Source organism: Apostichopus japonicus, chromosome 6, assembly GCF_037975245.1.
Source record: "Apostichopus japonicus isolate 1M-3 chromosome 6, ASM3797524v1, whole genome shotgun sequence".
Classification (NCBI taxonomy): domain Eukaryota; kingdom Metazoa; phylum Echinodermata; class Holothuroidea; order Aspidochirotida; family Stichopodidae; genus Apostichopus; species Apostichopus japonicus.
In genome coordinates, this window is record NC_092566.1 from 10,182,725 (window position 1) to 10,200,268 (window position 17,544).

At 37.4% G+C, this 17,544-nt stretch overlaps 1 protein-coding gene across 1 annotated transcript; it reads right to left on the reverse strand.

The window, feature by feature from the left end:
- Positions 1–79: 79 nt before the first annotated feature.
- LOC139968937 (solute carrier family 25 member 16-like) lies at positions 80–16,296 on the reverse strand. Its single transcript, XM_071973559.1, has 8 exons — positions 16,108–16,296; positions 13,713–13,805; positions 12,107–12,277; positions 11,004–11,125; positions 9,503–9,569; positions 7,611–7,773; positions 7,239–7,301; positions 80–6,550 (listed from the first exon to the last, which is right to left on the reverse strand). Exons 1-8 carry the CDS (start codon positions 16,178–16,180, stop codon positions 6,388–6,390), a joined length of 915 nt encoding a protein of 304 aa, XP_071829660.1. The 5' UTR covers positions 16,181–16,296; the 3' UTR covers positions 80–6,387.
- Between the last annotated feature and the right edge of the window lie 1,248 nt (positions 16,297–17,544).

Consider the following 17,544-nt stretch of genomic DNA (forward strand, 5'->3'; position numbering starts at 1 on the left):
CCCTATTTGTGGTTTGCGAATTGAAAAAATGAGGTTGATTCTTGCTCTGTTCAAAAATGAAATACTCGTAGAAGTGATGTACAGTTTGGTGATCATAAAAGTAGTATTTTTATTTCTTTTTTAATTTTAATTAATGATAAACAATCATGATAAAGTCTTCAATTTGGTAGTATTTACATATCATTTGTTCATCTTCTCCAAGGTTGCAGAACAATAAAATGAGAAACTTTTGTTTCTGTGACAGAACTATAACTGACAAGAAATTACCTGGAAACTGTTGATTATTCTTCAATTCCTTAAACTTTAAGACAAAATATGTTCTGAGCAATGTTCAATTTCTATGGCTGACTAGGGATAACATGCTGCAATAGTTACTCGTTCGTTTTGACTTTAACACACATTATCAGTAACAATAATATCTTAACCCTATCTTTCACCATGACCTCAAATTGACCTTAAATGTGTTTACCCTTTTTGCGACTTAAACAGTTGCTCTCCAGTTCACAAAAACAACTTGTCCGCACATTTCTTCCCCTACTAAGACAGCACAAACACCTCAATCATTCCCCCTACCCTAACCACCACTTCAAGAAACACACAATGATGTCACTGAATACAATGACCACAAAACAATAGAAGAATGATTGTAAAGTAGCAATAAAGAAAATATTTGGAAAAAAATAAAATTTACCTTCAATTTGTAATTTGAAATGAAAATTCACGATTGAAAATAATGGCCTACATCAATATGAGATTTAAGCATTGAACAGAATCGAAAATTTATCAAAACGAGCAGATTGCCCTTCAGTTCTAAAATGACGAAGTCACTAATGCAATGCTTCATATACTATGAAGTATTATTCGTGGATTAAAAAACAATAACATGCCACCAAATAATTCTTGCAAAATAGTTCAAAGTAGTTAAGTAAATCTTTTTTTGTTTAAAATTAAATAAATCTTTGATAGATCTTTCAATCATTCTTCACATTTTTATGGTGGTTTGAAAATCAGTAAATATGCCATTTGATATTTAAGTCATGAAATTCCTGAGTCAACAATAAAGAGAAAAACAGACAACTGTATTTTCAGACACAATTTTAAATCTTAAAAGATTGCACACGATAAAACTTTTTACTACAAATATCTTGAAACAAGCTACATATGATGATTCTTATAATCTTACAAATCAATAATGACTTCAGGCAGAGATCCAGGGGAAGTGCAGGGAAACAGGGTGGGGGGAGGGGGGTTACATCCCCTTTCAATCCTCACACAAACACTTAAAAGTATTTATTAGCACAATCTGGCAGTTAGACCGTATTAAAGTCCTAATTTATAGTTTAAATGTTATCATAACTTAGTTTTAATGTGGGATGATGCAACCAGACCTCCTATATGGGCAAGTCTGCTGCAATGACCACATGGCTACACACTCTAAACAATAACATCCTTGATCCACCCTTGATATCATATTGTTATTAAGGTCTTCCACATATCATGCAAAATTAAACAATAATAATATTAAAAAATATCATGGAGGGATAATGATATTGTACTTCTGTAGCAACTAACCAAAAATTTGAAGAAAATAGTTTGAGAAAAACAGAAAAGGTTAGAAGAAACACTGATTACAACTTAAAGAGATAAAAACTTGATATTGTGCATTTTGAAAATAATTATGCTGATAAAGTCCTAGTGGCTCTTATGACATACGCTGTTATTAAATCAAGTTTCTATCTATAAGACATGAAATAAGTTATCCTTGTGATATAAGCAACACCTCTCCTGAGGTGAAACAAATAAAGGGTGTCAGATAAGCAATATTTACATAAGTAATTTTTTTTTTTTTAAATCCTTAAAACAATAGAAAAATCAATCCGAGAAAATATAAGGTAATGAAATGATTAGAAATATATTGTGAAACAATTTTCTAAAATTTTAAATTTTTATCACAAGAACAAATATGATTTTAACACCCTGTTTGCATCGTTGTATTTTTTACACATTTGAGAATACAAACACAAAGTTATCACTCTTGTTCTTCTATAATAATTTAAACCTAGAGCTATCGGCAAACATTTTCAAGTCATGGTCTAGTTCGGATAAAATTGTGCAACCAACAACCTTTCAAATCAATAAAAGATAAAGAAACACAGCAAAAGATTAATAAAGTAACCAAAAGTCAACAAAAACTTAATTTGCTGCATATTTAAAAAAAAGTTATTATTGCAATGTAACGGCATAACATAAAGTTGAGAGCCAAAGAGTTTAGAAGGCTTTGCACGATATTATATAAAGGGAAAAAACATTGGATTAAAATAAACTGAATGGTTAAACTTTTGTAAGAATTGGTCAGAGAACATTTTCCTACACTGTTGAAGGATACAGCAGACATTCTTTCTCTAAATTATAAAGAAAAATATATATATTATCTACTGACACTTCTGAGCTTATGGAGTGATGTATCTATACTTTCCCAAAATCTTCAACACATTTGAAATATGAACCAGAAAACAAAAACGTTGAGTGGTTCCGATGCCCAAATAATTTATTGTGCAATAATCCATACATGTTAATATTCATGAACTTCTGCACACCAAACTGAAGAGGGATTATCTATTGACTGATGTGGCAACATATAAAGGACCGTACCAGGAATCTGTTATCATGTTGACAAAGTCCATCAAGTAAAATAGTTTAAAAACGGATACCTGCATGAATATTAATGAGGTAAAATTTTATGATCTCATAAACAAGTGTCTATAAACTTACATTGTATTATCCAAGTACATGTATAAAGCTAAATAAACATAATTTTGAGATTTAGAATTTTATGGTCCCTGATTGATTTTCATGATATGCACACAAAAAACAACATGATTGATTGTATGAATGTAGTGTGACAACCTAATATGCCAATAATGATTGTCATGTGTTTAAAAGCCTTTCCTTACAATTTGATGAATATTAATGACATAAAGTTGGAGACGTCATGAAAATGTGCTTATTATGTACCAACAACACCATCGCAATATGAAACGATTTTTACATTAAGCATGTTATGCACCTTCATACCAAGTATGAGATCTGCCCAAGCTACCAATATTGAGATATAATGTATACAAATGACCTCCACAAAAAACAATAGGCTTCTTGAACTTCTACACACCATATATGAAATTGGTTCAACCTTCCCTTCTTCAGATATCGCGTTTACAAGCTGGGCAATTAAAATTATTTAGACATTTTGGCATGCACAACATACACATAATTGACACAAACGTCATGTTTAAAGAGTTTTGACTAGCTTATGAATGTCCCAGTGGCTGGAGAAAAAGACAAAGGGTTTGGTTGATATTAGTAGAGGACCCAATGGCACTATCCCCCGGTCTTGTCATCAGAACAGCTGCTCATATATAGTCGAAAGTGGTCACAAATTGCCCAAATTTTGTGTTCCATTTTGTCCCAACCTCCCCAGCCTCTGTCCACTTTGCCCAAGCAAGATATGAGAAACCTTGTCTATCAGAAGTCCACCGACCTTACCAAGTTCCAATAACTTCCTTTCTCGAATGCCTGACGGCCATAAAGGCATGGTCCTCTTAACCTGTGCTCTGATACTGGATTTGTGCATACTACGCTAGGGTGGCCATAGATTCACTATCCATACCATACCTTGCCAGTTTTAAAACATCGCTGAAAACATTTTATTTTAGAATTGCCTCCGATGTTTGAACTGTACAGTATTTTTGTATCACCATAGCTATAATGTATTTTTCTATCCTATTATAGGTTTTATGGTGTATACCTTTTAGGCGATAGTTTTCTACTATTTGCTTTTGAATGTTTCCTGTATTTTAATGTTTCCTGTATATTAATTGTTTCAATTCATGTAAAGCCCATCGAGCAGCTTTGCTGATGAACGCGCTATATAAGTACTACTTTATTATTTTTAAACCATTTGGTTTATGAATATTGACACAATTTGTACTGTTAATCACATTGTTTGTTCATAAGTTGTGCTCTGCATTGGTGACACATTAATGCTTTGGCTTACAGTGCTATTTCTTCATAATACAGATGTATGTTCCTCTATTGGACCCCGGCAGCATGTTCGGACCACATTCTCAAGTATTGAAGGCGGTGAACCCATCATCCTGTTCTAATTTTAATACAGTGTTGATATGACAGACAAAGTTACTTTAAAACTAATGAAAGAGTATAACTAAAGTTCCCATTTTCCCAGGCCTTGACTGGCAGTAAAGACTTTCACTCTTCAATTAAAAATAACGGTAATTACAGATAAAAACAGCAGCTGATCTATCATTATAAAGCCCATAAAATTGATGAATCAATCAAAAATAATATCAGTATTTATAAAGATACTTCAGTATCCCATCACAGACTGTTCAATCAATATTGAATTTTTTTGAATACCGTCTCCAAAAAACATGGTTTTACTTTTACAATTAACTAGAAAAGGCACAAGAGGTATCAGTACATAAACCTACATGTCATTAAACTAATGAACAAAATTTCAGAATGTAAGTCACTAAAAGAAGGCATACAACTAATTACAAAAATATGGTGTCACCCTACCAACTTGCTATCATACTCCTCCCCTACCCCCTGCCCCCCATCTTAATTTTGTTACTGAACGAAATGACAAACATCGTCACAGAGCCTTGACAAATGTTTCGGCTCCTTTGAGTTAAGTCGGAAACCCTGGCCCTCATCAATAGATGTTATTATTCATATTTATTTGGCATTTCCTTCTCAAGTCTGAATTTGAGCCCTGGGTAAAATACTGTCTCACTATTAACGAACATGTCACAGTTAAGGCTGTTGTTCTGAAATATTCTTGTTCTTGAATTACTTCACCCATCAGAGGATTACAGGTCCAAAAATAAACTTATAAATAAACAAAATAAATCTAACATAACTTGGCCCCAAATTATCTACTGATTAAGATAATATGAACATTATTCATAACAAGAGCCCAACAGGCAACATGGTTCCTTGCTTAATTGGAATATCATTAAAGTGTTGTATGTCATCAACCAAATATCATAATATTTATGCCAACCTGTGCCAACTATTAACCTACAACCGTATTCCAAGTTTGGTTACAATCTGATTTAAGGTTGTGGAGCTATTGCAATTTTAATTCTATTGTGGCCCCTCCCAAAAATAAAATTGAGCCCAATAGAATTTTGCGCCTTATTGGTCCCAAAATATTTGGCCCAAACAAAGTGGCTCAAAAACATATTTGCCCCCCAAATTTGTTTGACCCAAATAGTCTCAAAATATTGCACCCCACAAATTCGGGCCCAAAGAATGTGTCCCATGCATTTGAGGTGGAAATATAATTTGGGCCCACCCAGCCCAAAAATCCGGAAGTTTTGAGGCCCAGATGGTCCCAAACAAATTAGACCTAAATGCACCAGCCCTTAACCAACAACTGTATAGCAATTTTGGTCATAATCCGACTTGAGGTTGCAGAGCTATTGCAATGTAAAGATTGTTAATGTTTAACCTCATTAATATTCATAAGGTCACATATAGGGTCGCATATAGGGCACACCTGCTCACTGTAATACATCTACATAACAAGTATGACAAATATTCATCACTCCGTTGTTGAGATATTGCAGACCCAAGCACAGACACACACGCCAACCAGACTGCATATGTTCCTTTGCTTCCAGCAAGGAACCAATAAAATACTATAGAATAAATAAAATAAAACATCTTTTTGTTTATACAAACCATTTTCTTCCATTTACTCCATAGGACCATGGGGGTGGGGGTGGGGGGGGGACATGACAACTTGTGCAACATATGTGTGTAACCTTTCACACTGTGATATATATATACATGATCTTCCACTTATACAACAATGTTGGACCCTTAAGTTTTTTGAACTGACCAACGACCAGTTAAATAATTTAAGCAAAACTCTTCAAAGTGGAAGAATGAGGTCTTGTAACAAGTCATAACTTCTGTCACATAGGTCTTCTCCAAACTTGTACAAACAGGAGACAGAACTTTTTAAAAAGAAAAAAGTAAAAAGAACCAGTGAATATAGACAAATGACACTGTCATCATGAAACAGAAAGACTTGTCACAAGTCTGTTAGTGCAGCAATTATGCGCAACATTAAACCTCTGCTGACCCACACCAAGGAAACAGACAAGACTTGTTACAAGTCAATTCTTAGAGCATAAATTACACACTGTAACATTTGAACTTACAGATACACATTTTGTATTCCAATAGAATAAAATCTGTCCTGCTCCCATGCTTCTTTGGTTTCCATTGAAAGGCACCTGTAAATAGGACCCTCCTCCCTTCCTCGTGTCGCTAACGAAGTTGTCAGTTTTTACGAGACTATTTCCGGGTCTGTACGTCTAGGACCTCCTTCATGTATTCGTAGACTGTGAAAGATACGGCCGCGGTAGGGACTGCCCGGAGGTAGTTGATGGTCAGACCTCTGTATAATCCCCTCATCCCATATTTCTTGAAGACGTAAGTTAGAATCTCTAAACTGCTCCTAGATGAGCAAAATAAAGAAGAGGAAACAACTTGCTATGTAAAGGTACAAAACTTTCATGAAATGAAACTGTCCACAAAAACAAACAAAAATTAGAAACAAAAATACACCAGAGAGTATGTTGCAAGTTTTTGAAACATTTGGCCACGAGGCACATGTTTCCCCTTTTAAGTACTATAGAATTATGCCAATATCGTTATGAGTAATTCAGTGAGAAGGGAATAATGCCTACAGGTGTTGTGTGGAAAAGACAAATTAGACAATTATTTCAAAAGTGAAACTATCAACAGCGAAGAAGTACAGGGTCGCCTGTCGCCATGTATTACGAAAGTAATATATGGATTTAAAGGAATTTTTTTCAATTTATTATAAAGCCTGATCATTCTAATAAGAATTAGAGCAGATCACAGAGCTTTTACTTCTGAAACTTTCTGATAAAAGATTTCTGGGATCTTTGTAATAACAATTTCAAAAGGTCAGAGATAAACTAACAATTATCGAGAGCTGTAGGCTAGGCTGAACTGAAAGGCAACAAAAGTTTGTAAAGCTCTGTGGAAACCCTTTTGCTGATGGTGGCATGAAGGCAAACAGGCGTGGCACTTTGACAAGTTGTCAAGTCATGCAAGCTATAATATCTAGTGTCCCTCATATCTATGTGAAGATACAGGGCTTTAGTAATATAACTTACCTTGTATAATGAGGAACCATCTCACCAAGTTGCATCATTCTTCTCACCACATCCAAAGGATACCTTTAATAACAGACATGACAAAGAGCAAATCAGACTATAAATACTAACACAGGGAGAGTCAGGATGGTCGTGTGGGTGGGTGGGGGGGGTTGTAGTGATCAAAGGGGTACGTGAGTCAATCCATAAAAAAAAAAAACAAATGAACAAGTAGTATAAAGCTCAAGTTGGTGGATAAGAGTTTGATTTGGTTACATTAGATCATGGGCAGTTTTTTGGAGCTCTAATTTTTGTGTTAGAGCAAAAACTTAAAAACTAAAAGTGTCTAAACACAAGAGTTCAGAGAAATTTCACAAATTTACTGTGACTTACGATATTGTTTGAGCAACTGCTCCCGCAAAGGCTCCAGCCATTAAATTTGCAAGAGGTGTCAACATCTGTACATTTGAGTCTGTGGTCGACGTCCTGGTAAGGTAAACCGGTCCATTGGTGATGATAAATGATTTGGCTACTTCGTAGGAGTAAAACGCGGTCCCTGCGGGTGGATGATAACAGATGAAGGGAACGATACATATGAACAAGTTAAAGAAATCAATGTGAAATTACATTCAACATTATCGACAAACATCGTCCCAATGGGGATCTTCAGCCACGCCCTTAATTCACAGAGGGCGCTGTCATATCGGTCCTTTCTAATTCTGTGAAACCTGACAAGCTGCAGTCTGGGAATCCGTTCTGTGGAATTTCTCACGGACGCTTCTGGAAAACTACTGGCACATTCCCTAATTCACACCTAGTGTGACATATTCGAACTAACATCTATGGTTTCTAAGGCTCACAATGAAAACATTTTAGCAACATATTGCTGCCCACCGTTTGTTTGACAACTTTACACACGTCTGATCTTCAACCAATCAGAGAGCTTCCTTGAGGTATTTTTAATCACGTCTGCTAAACTGAGTTAAAGCCTTTGAGTTACAGTAAAATTGAACCAAAATGGAATATACTGGACTTACACCTGATATTTTGCTTGTAATAATTGATGACGAGATCTTTGAAGACAAATTTATTTCACAACTAGCACATAGATTGAGATTTGTTACAGCGCTACACAAAATCTTTGGAGATCTGCAAACAGGACAGTTCCCATTAGGAACCAGCAGCCCAGAATCGGCTACAGAATTGCTGATCATCTCCATTGATGTACAACCATTCATTTATGTCAACTAACATGAAACATTGTCATCATCCTCACTTGAGATCAAATGTCATTAACACTAACTAACCTGTAACATTGGCTTCACCCCCCCCCCCCCCCCCCCCGACACTCGACATTACTTTTCATTACTGATAATTCATGTGCCAATTTGCCAGTTGCCATCACCTCTCCTCCTTTGAGACATCTACTCTAACATGAATTACATCTTATGATGTCTTGTGTGAAACTCATCACTACCCCCCAGCCCCACCCCTCTTCCCACACCTACCCAACCCTCCCTTAGCCCTTATTGTCTGGCACTCTGCTTTCATCTCATTACCTCAGCTTACTTTATACCTCACTTCAAATGTAAATTCAAGTAGTATTAGAAGCAAGCTTGTTCGTTGAAAAGAAAATCACAAAACATATAACAGTATCATTTGATGAGGTAGACCACTATATAATTCAATCTCAACTCGTACAGGATCTGTTCTGGTTTTGCAAGGTAACCCTTTATTCTTCAAAGCAAATTTGGTAATGTCATATAATATTCAGAGCGGCTCTTGGAACAGAACATCCAATGGAGAGAGTCAGAATTAAAAACTGAAAAATTGGGTGAGACTTAAAGGCATCTACTTTTATTTGTCATGTTATAGAGTATCTCTCATTTTCACAAGTTATATTTAAGCTTCTTGCATTAAAATTGAAAGGATGACATCAGGTAATATTGTATTTATTTGATACGTCAAAAGTACTACAATCATATTATAATGATGAGGTACGTTACTCCAAAGACTTTAACCCTTTTTGAAGACGATTAAACGTGTCAACATTAACCTGGACATGTGAAGCTTGTTTTGTAAACACAGCAAAGTCCCAATACAATTCCAATGTGCTGCTCAAAATGCAAGAGCTAGTACATGCTTTAACATGTGAGATGGGGCATGGGATTTCCCCCAAAAAAAGGAGTTTAACCCCTGCTCGACCTCGCAAGAGGTCCTACGGGGGATGAGATTTACATTCTGTCATCAAGCAATTTTATATCAGTTTGTCACTTGTTTCATACCTGCATATGGTATCATTCCTATCAGCGTCGGTGTCACACCTCTGTAAAGAGCTCTCAATCTCCCTTCCTGTAAAAAGACAAAAAAAATATTAAAAATCAAACATTGAGAAAAAATAAGATAGAATTTCTTATTGTTGAATCAAACTCAAAAATATTCCTTTTGTTTAAAAACACAATGTGCAAATCCCTTTCACCATCTCCATTTTCTCTAAAAGGCAGTAAATTTGCACAACCAAACAGCCAATCAACAAACAAACAACCAACAAAAATTGATACAATATCAGTTCCTACTATATCCTGACAGAATAATGACACAATTGCTCTAAAATAAGGTTTTTCACAAAGCAAGAAAAACAAAATCCAATGCTCATATACAATGTCCTAAATGAATGTTAATGAAGGATACCTAACCTTGGAAAAGCTAAGAATAGTAACTAACCTTGAAGATCCTTTTAAATGTGAATTAGCAACAGTAACCAAAGGCAAATTAGCATCCCTTATATTCCAAATTTTCTCACCTAGCCAGCCACAAAGGAGTTTATAATGTACATTTACTGCTTTATTTCCACTCAAATGAATCAGCAATAATTTTTTCTTCTTTTCTTATGCTATTAAAGTAAAGGCAAAAATGCACCATTTTACCTTAAATCACAGAAATAACATGAAATTTAAGTTGTGTTCTCTTGAATAGCCCTGACAAATTTGTCCAGACAGCCTATGTCTCTGATGAACAAGCCAGGCTCTTTGAGACATTTGTGTATTTTCTCATAACTTGATTCCTTCTGCGTTGGAATTTTGACCTATGTATGAAAGGTAATTTTTTGATGTTCTATGTATCTTTACAGGCTGTGGGAGTTGAGAGCAGAGAAACACTAACAGTCTACCTTACATTCAATGAATAGCCCTGACAAATTTGTTCAGACAGCCAATTCCTCTGATGCACAAGCCGGGCTCTTTGAGACAGTTATGTATTTTCTAATAACTTGATTCCTTCTGGGTTGGAATTTTGACTTATGTATGAAAGGTAATTTTTTGATGTTCTACAGCAGGGGTGGGCAACCTACGGCCCATGGGCCACATGCGGCCCGCCAGTGATTTTTAAAGGCCCCTGAGATGTCTCAAGAAAAAGAAAAAAAATCAATCTAGTTTACATCATCACAAAAAAACAAGCTAGCTGCTTAGAATTTATCGGCACTAATGATGCTGTCAGGAAGGCCTATTTTCCCCATTAATTATCAACTGTACTGTATTGACATTATGGCTTTGTGAATACAGATTCAGTACACACACCTATTGCTTGAAAGTTCTTGGAAACAAAGATTTGAAATCAACAGCAGGTCGTTGGTTAGGTGCAGCCCAGTCAAGTTTTCGCTCCCTATATCTGGCCCATTTATTCAAAAAGGTTGCCCACCCCTGTTCTACCGGTATGTATCTTTACTGGCTGTGGGAGTTGAGCAGGGAAACACTAACAGTCTACCTTACATTCAATCGTTTCTATTACCTGTTGCCAAATGGACTGAGCAGCATGGAAGATACCTCTGTAGAGATGTTGACCTTTGACCTGGTAGGCCAGCCTTGCTCTGACCATGTCTAAAGGGTATGTTGTAATTACAGCACACATACCTATTAAAGAAATGAAAATGTTAGAAAGCACACACACGTGTCTACGCCACCGTTACTTACAGTATCTGAGTGAGAGAAATAAAATACTGTATACGTCCTCATCAAGCATCCTACTGGGAACGTCCTTCTATCAATGGCAGAGATGACAGATTGTATGCAAGTTAGCTTAATTTAATCCCTCAACCGTTTTTTGGACGCATTTTGCCCAAAAAACCTACTTCCCAACCCTTCTAGCTATAGACTTGGTTTGAGTGTTAGAATAAAGCTGATATACAGATCTATTAAAAAAAAAATTGTAGGGGGTTGCTATTGATGTTTGTTTCCAAAATTTGGTTGAAACTTTGTCTTGATTCAAAGAGTGTGAAAATGATATGAAACAAAAACAATATTTCCATGGCTTACAGTGCTCATTCCCAAAGGGATAACAGATCCCTTGTCTGGATGTTAAATGAGCTAAATAATGAAGTCTGGGGTGATGTTACTACTAGATGTTACAACCACCTAATCATACCCATTGTGATGTCTAGTGTCTACATATTATAATACAAACTGGCTTGCGCTATATATGGCAGCTTACCACCATATAAAATACATCCAAGTTCTGCAGCCTTAAAAATGATAAGAGAGCTTATCTCTCCCACTGAGTACATCTCGTTAAGGCTTGCAGTATCGTAATACTGCAATGCATATAAAATATTTATCAACACACTCATGTTTCTGATATAAATTCCTGACTTCCCACTCAAATGATGCTAGTTTACACGACTAAAATGCCTAGAATCTTTGCACTTCAAATACCCTGAACTTTTCATTACCTGCTGTTGAAAAAATCTGGTCAATATTTGTACAAGGCATGCATAATGTTGAAAAAATAACCCACTTAATAATTTAATGGAAAATTTAGGATAATATTATTTAATTACAGTTGTAAATCAATAAAAGTGTTTTAACAGCTCATTAGCATATATAAACTGCACTTACCAGCTAATGAACCAGAGAGTAATTTCCTCTTTGTTTTCTGTTTGAACCACTCATAGGTTGTAAACTGTATTGCACCGTAAGGGAATATTCTCACCATCATTGCGCCATTTCCTTTATAGAGGGCAGTAAAGCCCTCTGTATCAACGACATGATGGATGGACGACCAGACACCTAAGTTACAATTAAAGAAACAAAGCGATGGGTGAATTCTAGGCTGGTAAGTTTTATTCTAATCGATAAGAAAACTAACTGTGGTCAAGAGATTTCATGTCTCAAACATCACTACAGTAGTTAGATGATCTTCAAACGTCTGTTATGGCTAAGGGGAACGGATGCAGCAAGGGTGCATTTTGCGCGTTGGGTTGTAACTTTGCAATACTTTGACCAAACCATGTAAAACATTCACACATAACCGGACACCCCTAAATCTATCTAACAGTTCCATAAATCATTTGACTGAGCTTTCCTAACTAGAGAGTCGTCCGATCGTCCGAGACGACCACAAATCACGCCAGACAACCTAAAACCTTGCTTAGGTTGTCTGACGGACGACTAGCTTAATTGCTGTAAGGGTTCAAGACTTCCAACAAAACTTGGAATAACCCTATTCTTGAAATAAAATTCCGTCCCAACATAAGAAATAAATCACACTTTGGTAAGTTCTGTAATGACGGGAAATCCTACACTTTAGCTGTATGTGGATACTGTACATATATGCACTAATGGTTACGTACAGTATCGTATCATGTACAGTACACTACAGACCCTGGTGGCTGCGACCACACTTGTTTCCTGCCTCACGCACGTATGACAAGCTAGCTGGAGTACAACATGTATGCAGTACTATACTGTGCATATGGGTATACCGCATGCTTCCTTTATGTTGCTGCAAAGTATGTGCTGTATACCCTGGGCTTACCCTTTTGTCTCCGGAAAAATAATCGGAAACGATTACGGAAATCATTTTTCACTACCAGAGGCTTCCCCCAACCCAACATGATTAATAATGTGTCAAACACCACATAAAATGTCTATAACTCTACACTACAGTACAGTTCTAATCAAGAGTTGTTGACTCCGTAAGACTTGTCACAGAGAGGAAGCCTTTAGCCTCAGGCCGATAGACTAGGCCTGTGTAGCCTATCGTTACGGTACTTACCTACAAGGCTAAATCGATACATTTAGTATTACAGCACTTACATACGGCTCTCGTGAGATTATAAAAATCCAAATGCTTACATTTGGGCAACCGAAAAATCCTACGGACAACCAAATATGAAGGCAAGGTTGTCCGAAGGCCAACCTTAATTTTCTTAAAAATGAGCCCTGAAAAGGGCAACGCAACCAGCACAAATTGCTACACCAACGCCATGTTCTTCCCGTTGGAGCACCTGACGAATAGATAACTTGCAAACCTTAATTTCAAGAACAAACATTTATGCTACGAAATAAATCTTCAAAAAGCTATCTGATCAATGTATTCTGTGCAGTGTGGAACTTTACCCTATCTTTTATAGATGCTCACAGATTCTGGCACTGGGAATTTTTTGTGAAATTTACGCAAAGAATTCTCTGCAAGGAATTTGGGAAATAAATGAAAGCTCACCTAAATTAAGATACTGTTTATGTCTGGCTTGTAGAAGGATCTTCACTCTGTCCAAAGGGGCTATGGTTGATTTAGCACAGCAACCAGCGACACCTTCATGCAAACAAAATAAAATTAAGTGTTTCATTGATCGTTAAATTTGATCTACCAATAAAAAAACAGTTAATTGTGCTGTGAGTTTTCGTTTAAAGACCTGAACGTTTAAACGGCCGATTTTTCGTTCGTTTAAACGTTCGCGAAAATCACGAGAAAACGCCAAGCACGCGTAGCGTGCGAGCATAAAGGCGTGGGGTCCAGGGGACCGCCCTAGGGCCCTGGTGGGGCGAAGACCCCGGAAAGGGAAAAGGAAAAGGAAATTTTTGCGTGTCTGGCGATAAAAAAATTCGCAGTTGAGGATGCAAAATACTGACAACTTTTTTAATTTAAATTGTCACGAAGCTGATGAAAAATTTTAAATGACAAGTTAGAGTAGCTATATTATGTTATAAAATGAAAAGAGATTTAATCTGTCTTACAATCTTTAAAAAGTTTAACTTACAGAACCTCCGATATTATGAAACAAAAATCGTTCCGCAAAGCCCCGTTTCTAGACTGCCTAACAATGAATAGCGCGCACTAAACGTACAACAGTTAACAACTGCAGTACGGTTAACTACATTAGTATACTGTACATATGCTCAGAATTTTCCCAGGTACCTTGCCAAACAACTGTGCGCTCATCCCCTGTCTAACACCGGTTTGTTAACATTTTTGGCACGTTTCCAAGAAACGTTTCATGGAGTATGCCCTATGATACACGAGGCACAGTTCATACCATACAGTGAACACGCAGCACAAGATATCAAGCTATGGCCATCTTTATGAAAGTAAACCTTGTAATAAAATATGTTTTAGGCCACAAAGCATGATTAACTAATGCTTAACATTATTTCCATGTTCTTGTAGAAAACGTCAAGTTCGCAAAATACAATTAGTTGTGTTTTTGTAGTTACGTGAGATCCGTAACCGACGAGGTGGTTAGGCTATTTGCTATACACTTAACTATGGTAGGACATTATTTTTTCCGTATTTTTGGAAATTCTAGAAAATACTTTCTTTTCCCCCCGCTTAACACCAGATGTGGTCTTACGGTTTATTCATAAATGGGTGTACTAGAGCCTTGTTTACATGACATTAGTTGCATTTAGCACGATATGCTAGTTTCACGTGAATTTTTCGAAAGTGGTTTGCTGGATCTTTCGTAAAATTTGAAAGGTGTACCAACTTACTTTTTGTACACAATGGTAATTTCTCTACTGATTTTCAGAGTTTTTTTACGATCTCCAATCGATACATTCCTTTGATCATGTATTTGAACAACTATTACCAAGTCGAGTATGCGACCGGTATTGTCTGGTGGGAGAGATCAACGTGATGGACAGGGATTGTAATCATTTCGATCGAACATGCATTGACTGGATTATCTGCGCCGCCGCTGTCGGCTCGATATAAAGTACACTTGTGCCGCAAATCAGGAAGTTTTCACAAAAGGATAACAGCGTTCAAGTTTAAGCCGGATACATCGGGGGGGGGGACAAAAGTAGGATTACGTTCGCGGTTTATGATTCGACTGATCGTAAGTTGTGTTGTTATTACGCGTAGTAGACAAAATAAACACGGGAATTGATACGCGATTTTTGCCAATAATTTAATTTTCAGTTGATATCATAGTTTCGTTTAAACGTTAATCAGGTTTTATTAAACGTTTAAACGATGTTTCGTTGGTTACACGTGTAAACGGCACAGCCCTATATACAATATACAGAGCAGACACAGTAATATCACTAGGTACATTTGAGTATAAACTTCTACAGAACACTGGTAATGCCAACTTAAGGCTCAAAATTCTGAAATTCAATAAATATATCATACAAAGAATGTTAATGAAAAACATAAACTTGTGGTCCAAACTCACAACAACATAATTTGTTTTGCTGCTGGGAATAAAAATAAAAACGTAACTGTATCTTACTATTTCAGAATTTTCAAGCAAGCTGTGTACTTACAGTAACACTACAAACTAGCATTAATGTAGCTATTTTGCTGGATTAGTTCTTAAGTAGCATTAAGTTTAAAGTCGCTTAGGCCTAGGCCATACGGTAAAACTAGGCCGAAGTACGAACTTGTCAATCATCTGCTAACTGCAATACCAGGCGGTGTCCCACTTTTCAACCAAAGAATATGCTAACCCGGCTTAATGATGCAAGTTACTTTAACTATACCAAGGCCTAAGTTAGGCCTAGTGGTGACAATTATTGTACATAGTACTAGGCCTAACTTAGCTTGTACTAGGCCTAGTAGTAGTTGTAAGCTACATGAAATTTGTTGACTGTTAGTGACTGTTAGTGTTACTCACCCCCTGCTAACAAATTTTTGGCATAAAATACCCATTCTTTCTCGTTTGAAATCATTTTTTCTAAAATTTTCATGAATCCATTTCAGAGACGTTTATAAGACAGAACTTTGCGAATCTCTTTTGCTGTAGGGGAGACGAGGGATCCGCTGGACTTTATTGGGAATCAGTACCGACCGGCCATGGCCACTCGATTACGGAGTATTCGCTATGGGAAGCCAGCTGATAACATAACGTCACTCGAACTGTTCTGACTACAATGGCAGGAAATTCCTTATCTTGCTTTCATCACGAGATCCGATGAGGGGAGACAATGGCATGGTTGGGATGAGGAATGTGGATGGGAACGGGACCGTGAATAGGAACGAGACCGTGCATAGGAACGGGACCCGTGGATGGGAACAGGGACCGTGGGTGGGAACAGGACCGTGGATGGGAAAGGGAACATGGACTGGAACACTGGCATGGATGGGAATGGGGACATGGAGACATGAACAGGGACGTGGATGGGAACTGGACCGTGGATGGGGACATGGACTGGAACACATGCATGGATAGGAATGGGGACATGGATGGGAATGGGGACATGGATGGGAATGGGGACATGGATGGGAATGGAGACATGGATGGGAATGGAGACATGGATTGGAACAGGGACGTGGATGGGAACTGGACCGTGGATGGGAATGGGAACATGGACTGGAACACTGGCATGGATGGGAAGTGGGACATTGATGGGAATGGAGACATGGATTGGAACAGGGACGTGGATGGGAACTGGACCGTGGATGGGAATGGGGACATGGACTGGAACACTGATATGGATGGGAAGTGGGACATGGTTGGGAATGGAGACATGGATTGGAACAGGGACGTGGATGGGAACATGGACTGGAACGTGGATGAGAACTGGACCATGGATGGGAGTGGGGACAAGGATGGAAGGGGGTGGGAAAGGCGGGAGACTGCGATGGTTTTTGCCAAGGGACTTCCAATTTCAAGAACGAGGCATCCATTCTTTCAAATTGTCACGACTTGAAAGAATCTATTTACTGTATTAAGGTAATAACATAACAATTCCATCAGGGTTATTGAAGGAACATAGCCACCATTTTCGTCTTTAGACATTAGACCATGAGCATGCAAACTATGGATTATTCCAGATGTAGGTAAATTTATCTACAGTTTTTGAGGCTTCCTGATTTCCATAGTCCAAGCTAGCTTTCATGCATTTTGAGTTTAAAGGGTAGGGTCTGGTGGATCCTGGCTCAGTCCTCATAGACGCTGCTGGGTCGCAGGATTAACATATCATGGCTGAGGGGGACATGGTGCACAAAGACATTCAAGGAACTGGAAGTATATACATGGTAGGGGGAGGAGAAACATTAACCACATTGTTCATGCATATTTCATGCAATTGTACAACAAACTTTCCTTGAG

What these genes read in the sequence shown, in the direction of transcription:
- LOC139968937 (XM_071973559.1), bottom strand. Translation starts at nt 16,180, where the DNA reads ATGAAAATTTTAGAAAAAATGATTTCAAACGAGAAAGAATGGGTATTT. An exon ending in TAAACAGTATCTTAATTTAG is followed by an intron (nt 12,278 to 13,712) that starts GTGAGCTTTCAT and finishes ATTGTAACTTAG; the next exon opens with GTGTCTGGTCGTCCATCCAT. An exon ending in ACTCTCTGGTTCATTAGCTG is followed by an intron (nt 11,126 to 12,106) that starts GTAAGTGCAGTT and finishes TTTCTTTAATAG; the next exon opens with GTATGTGTGCTGTAATTACA.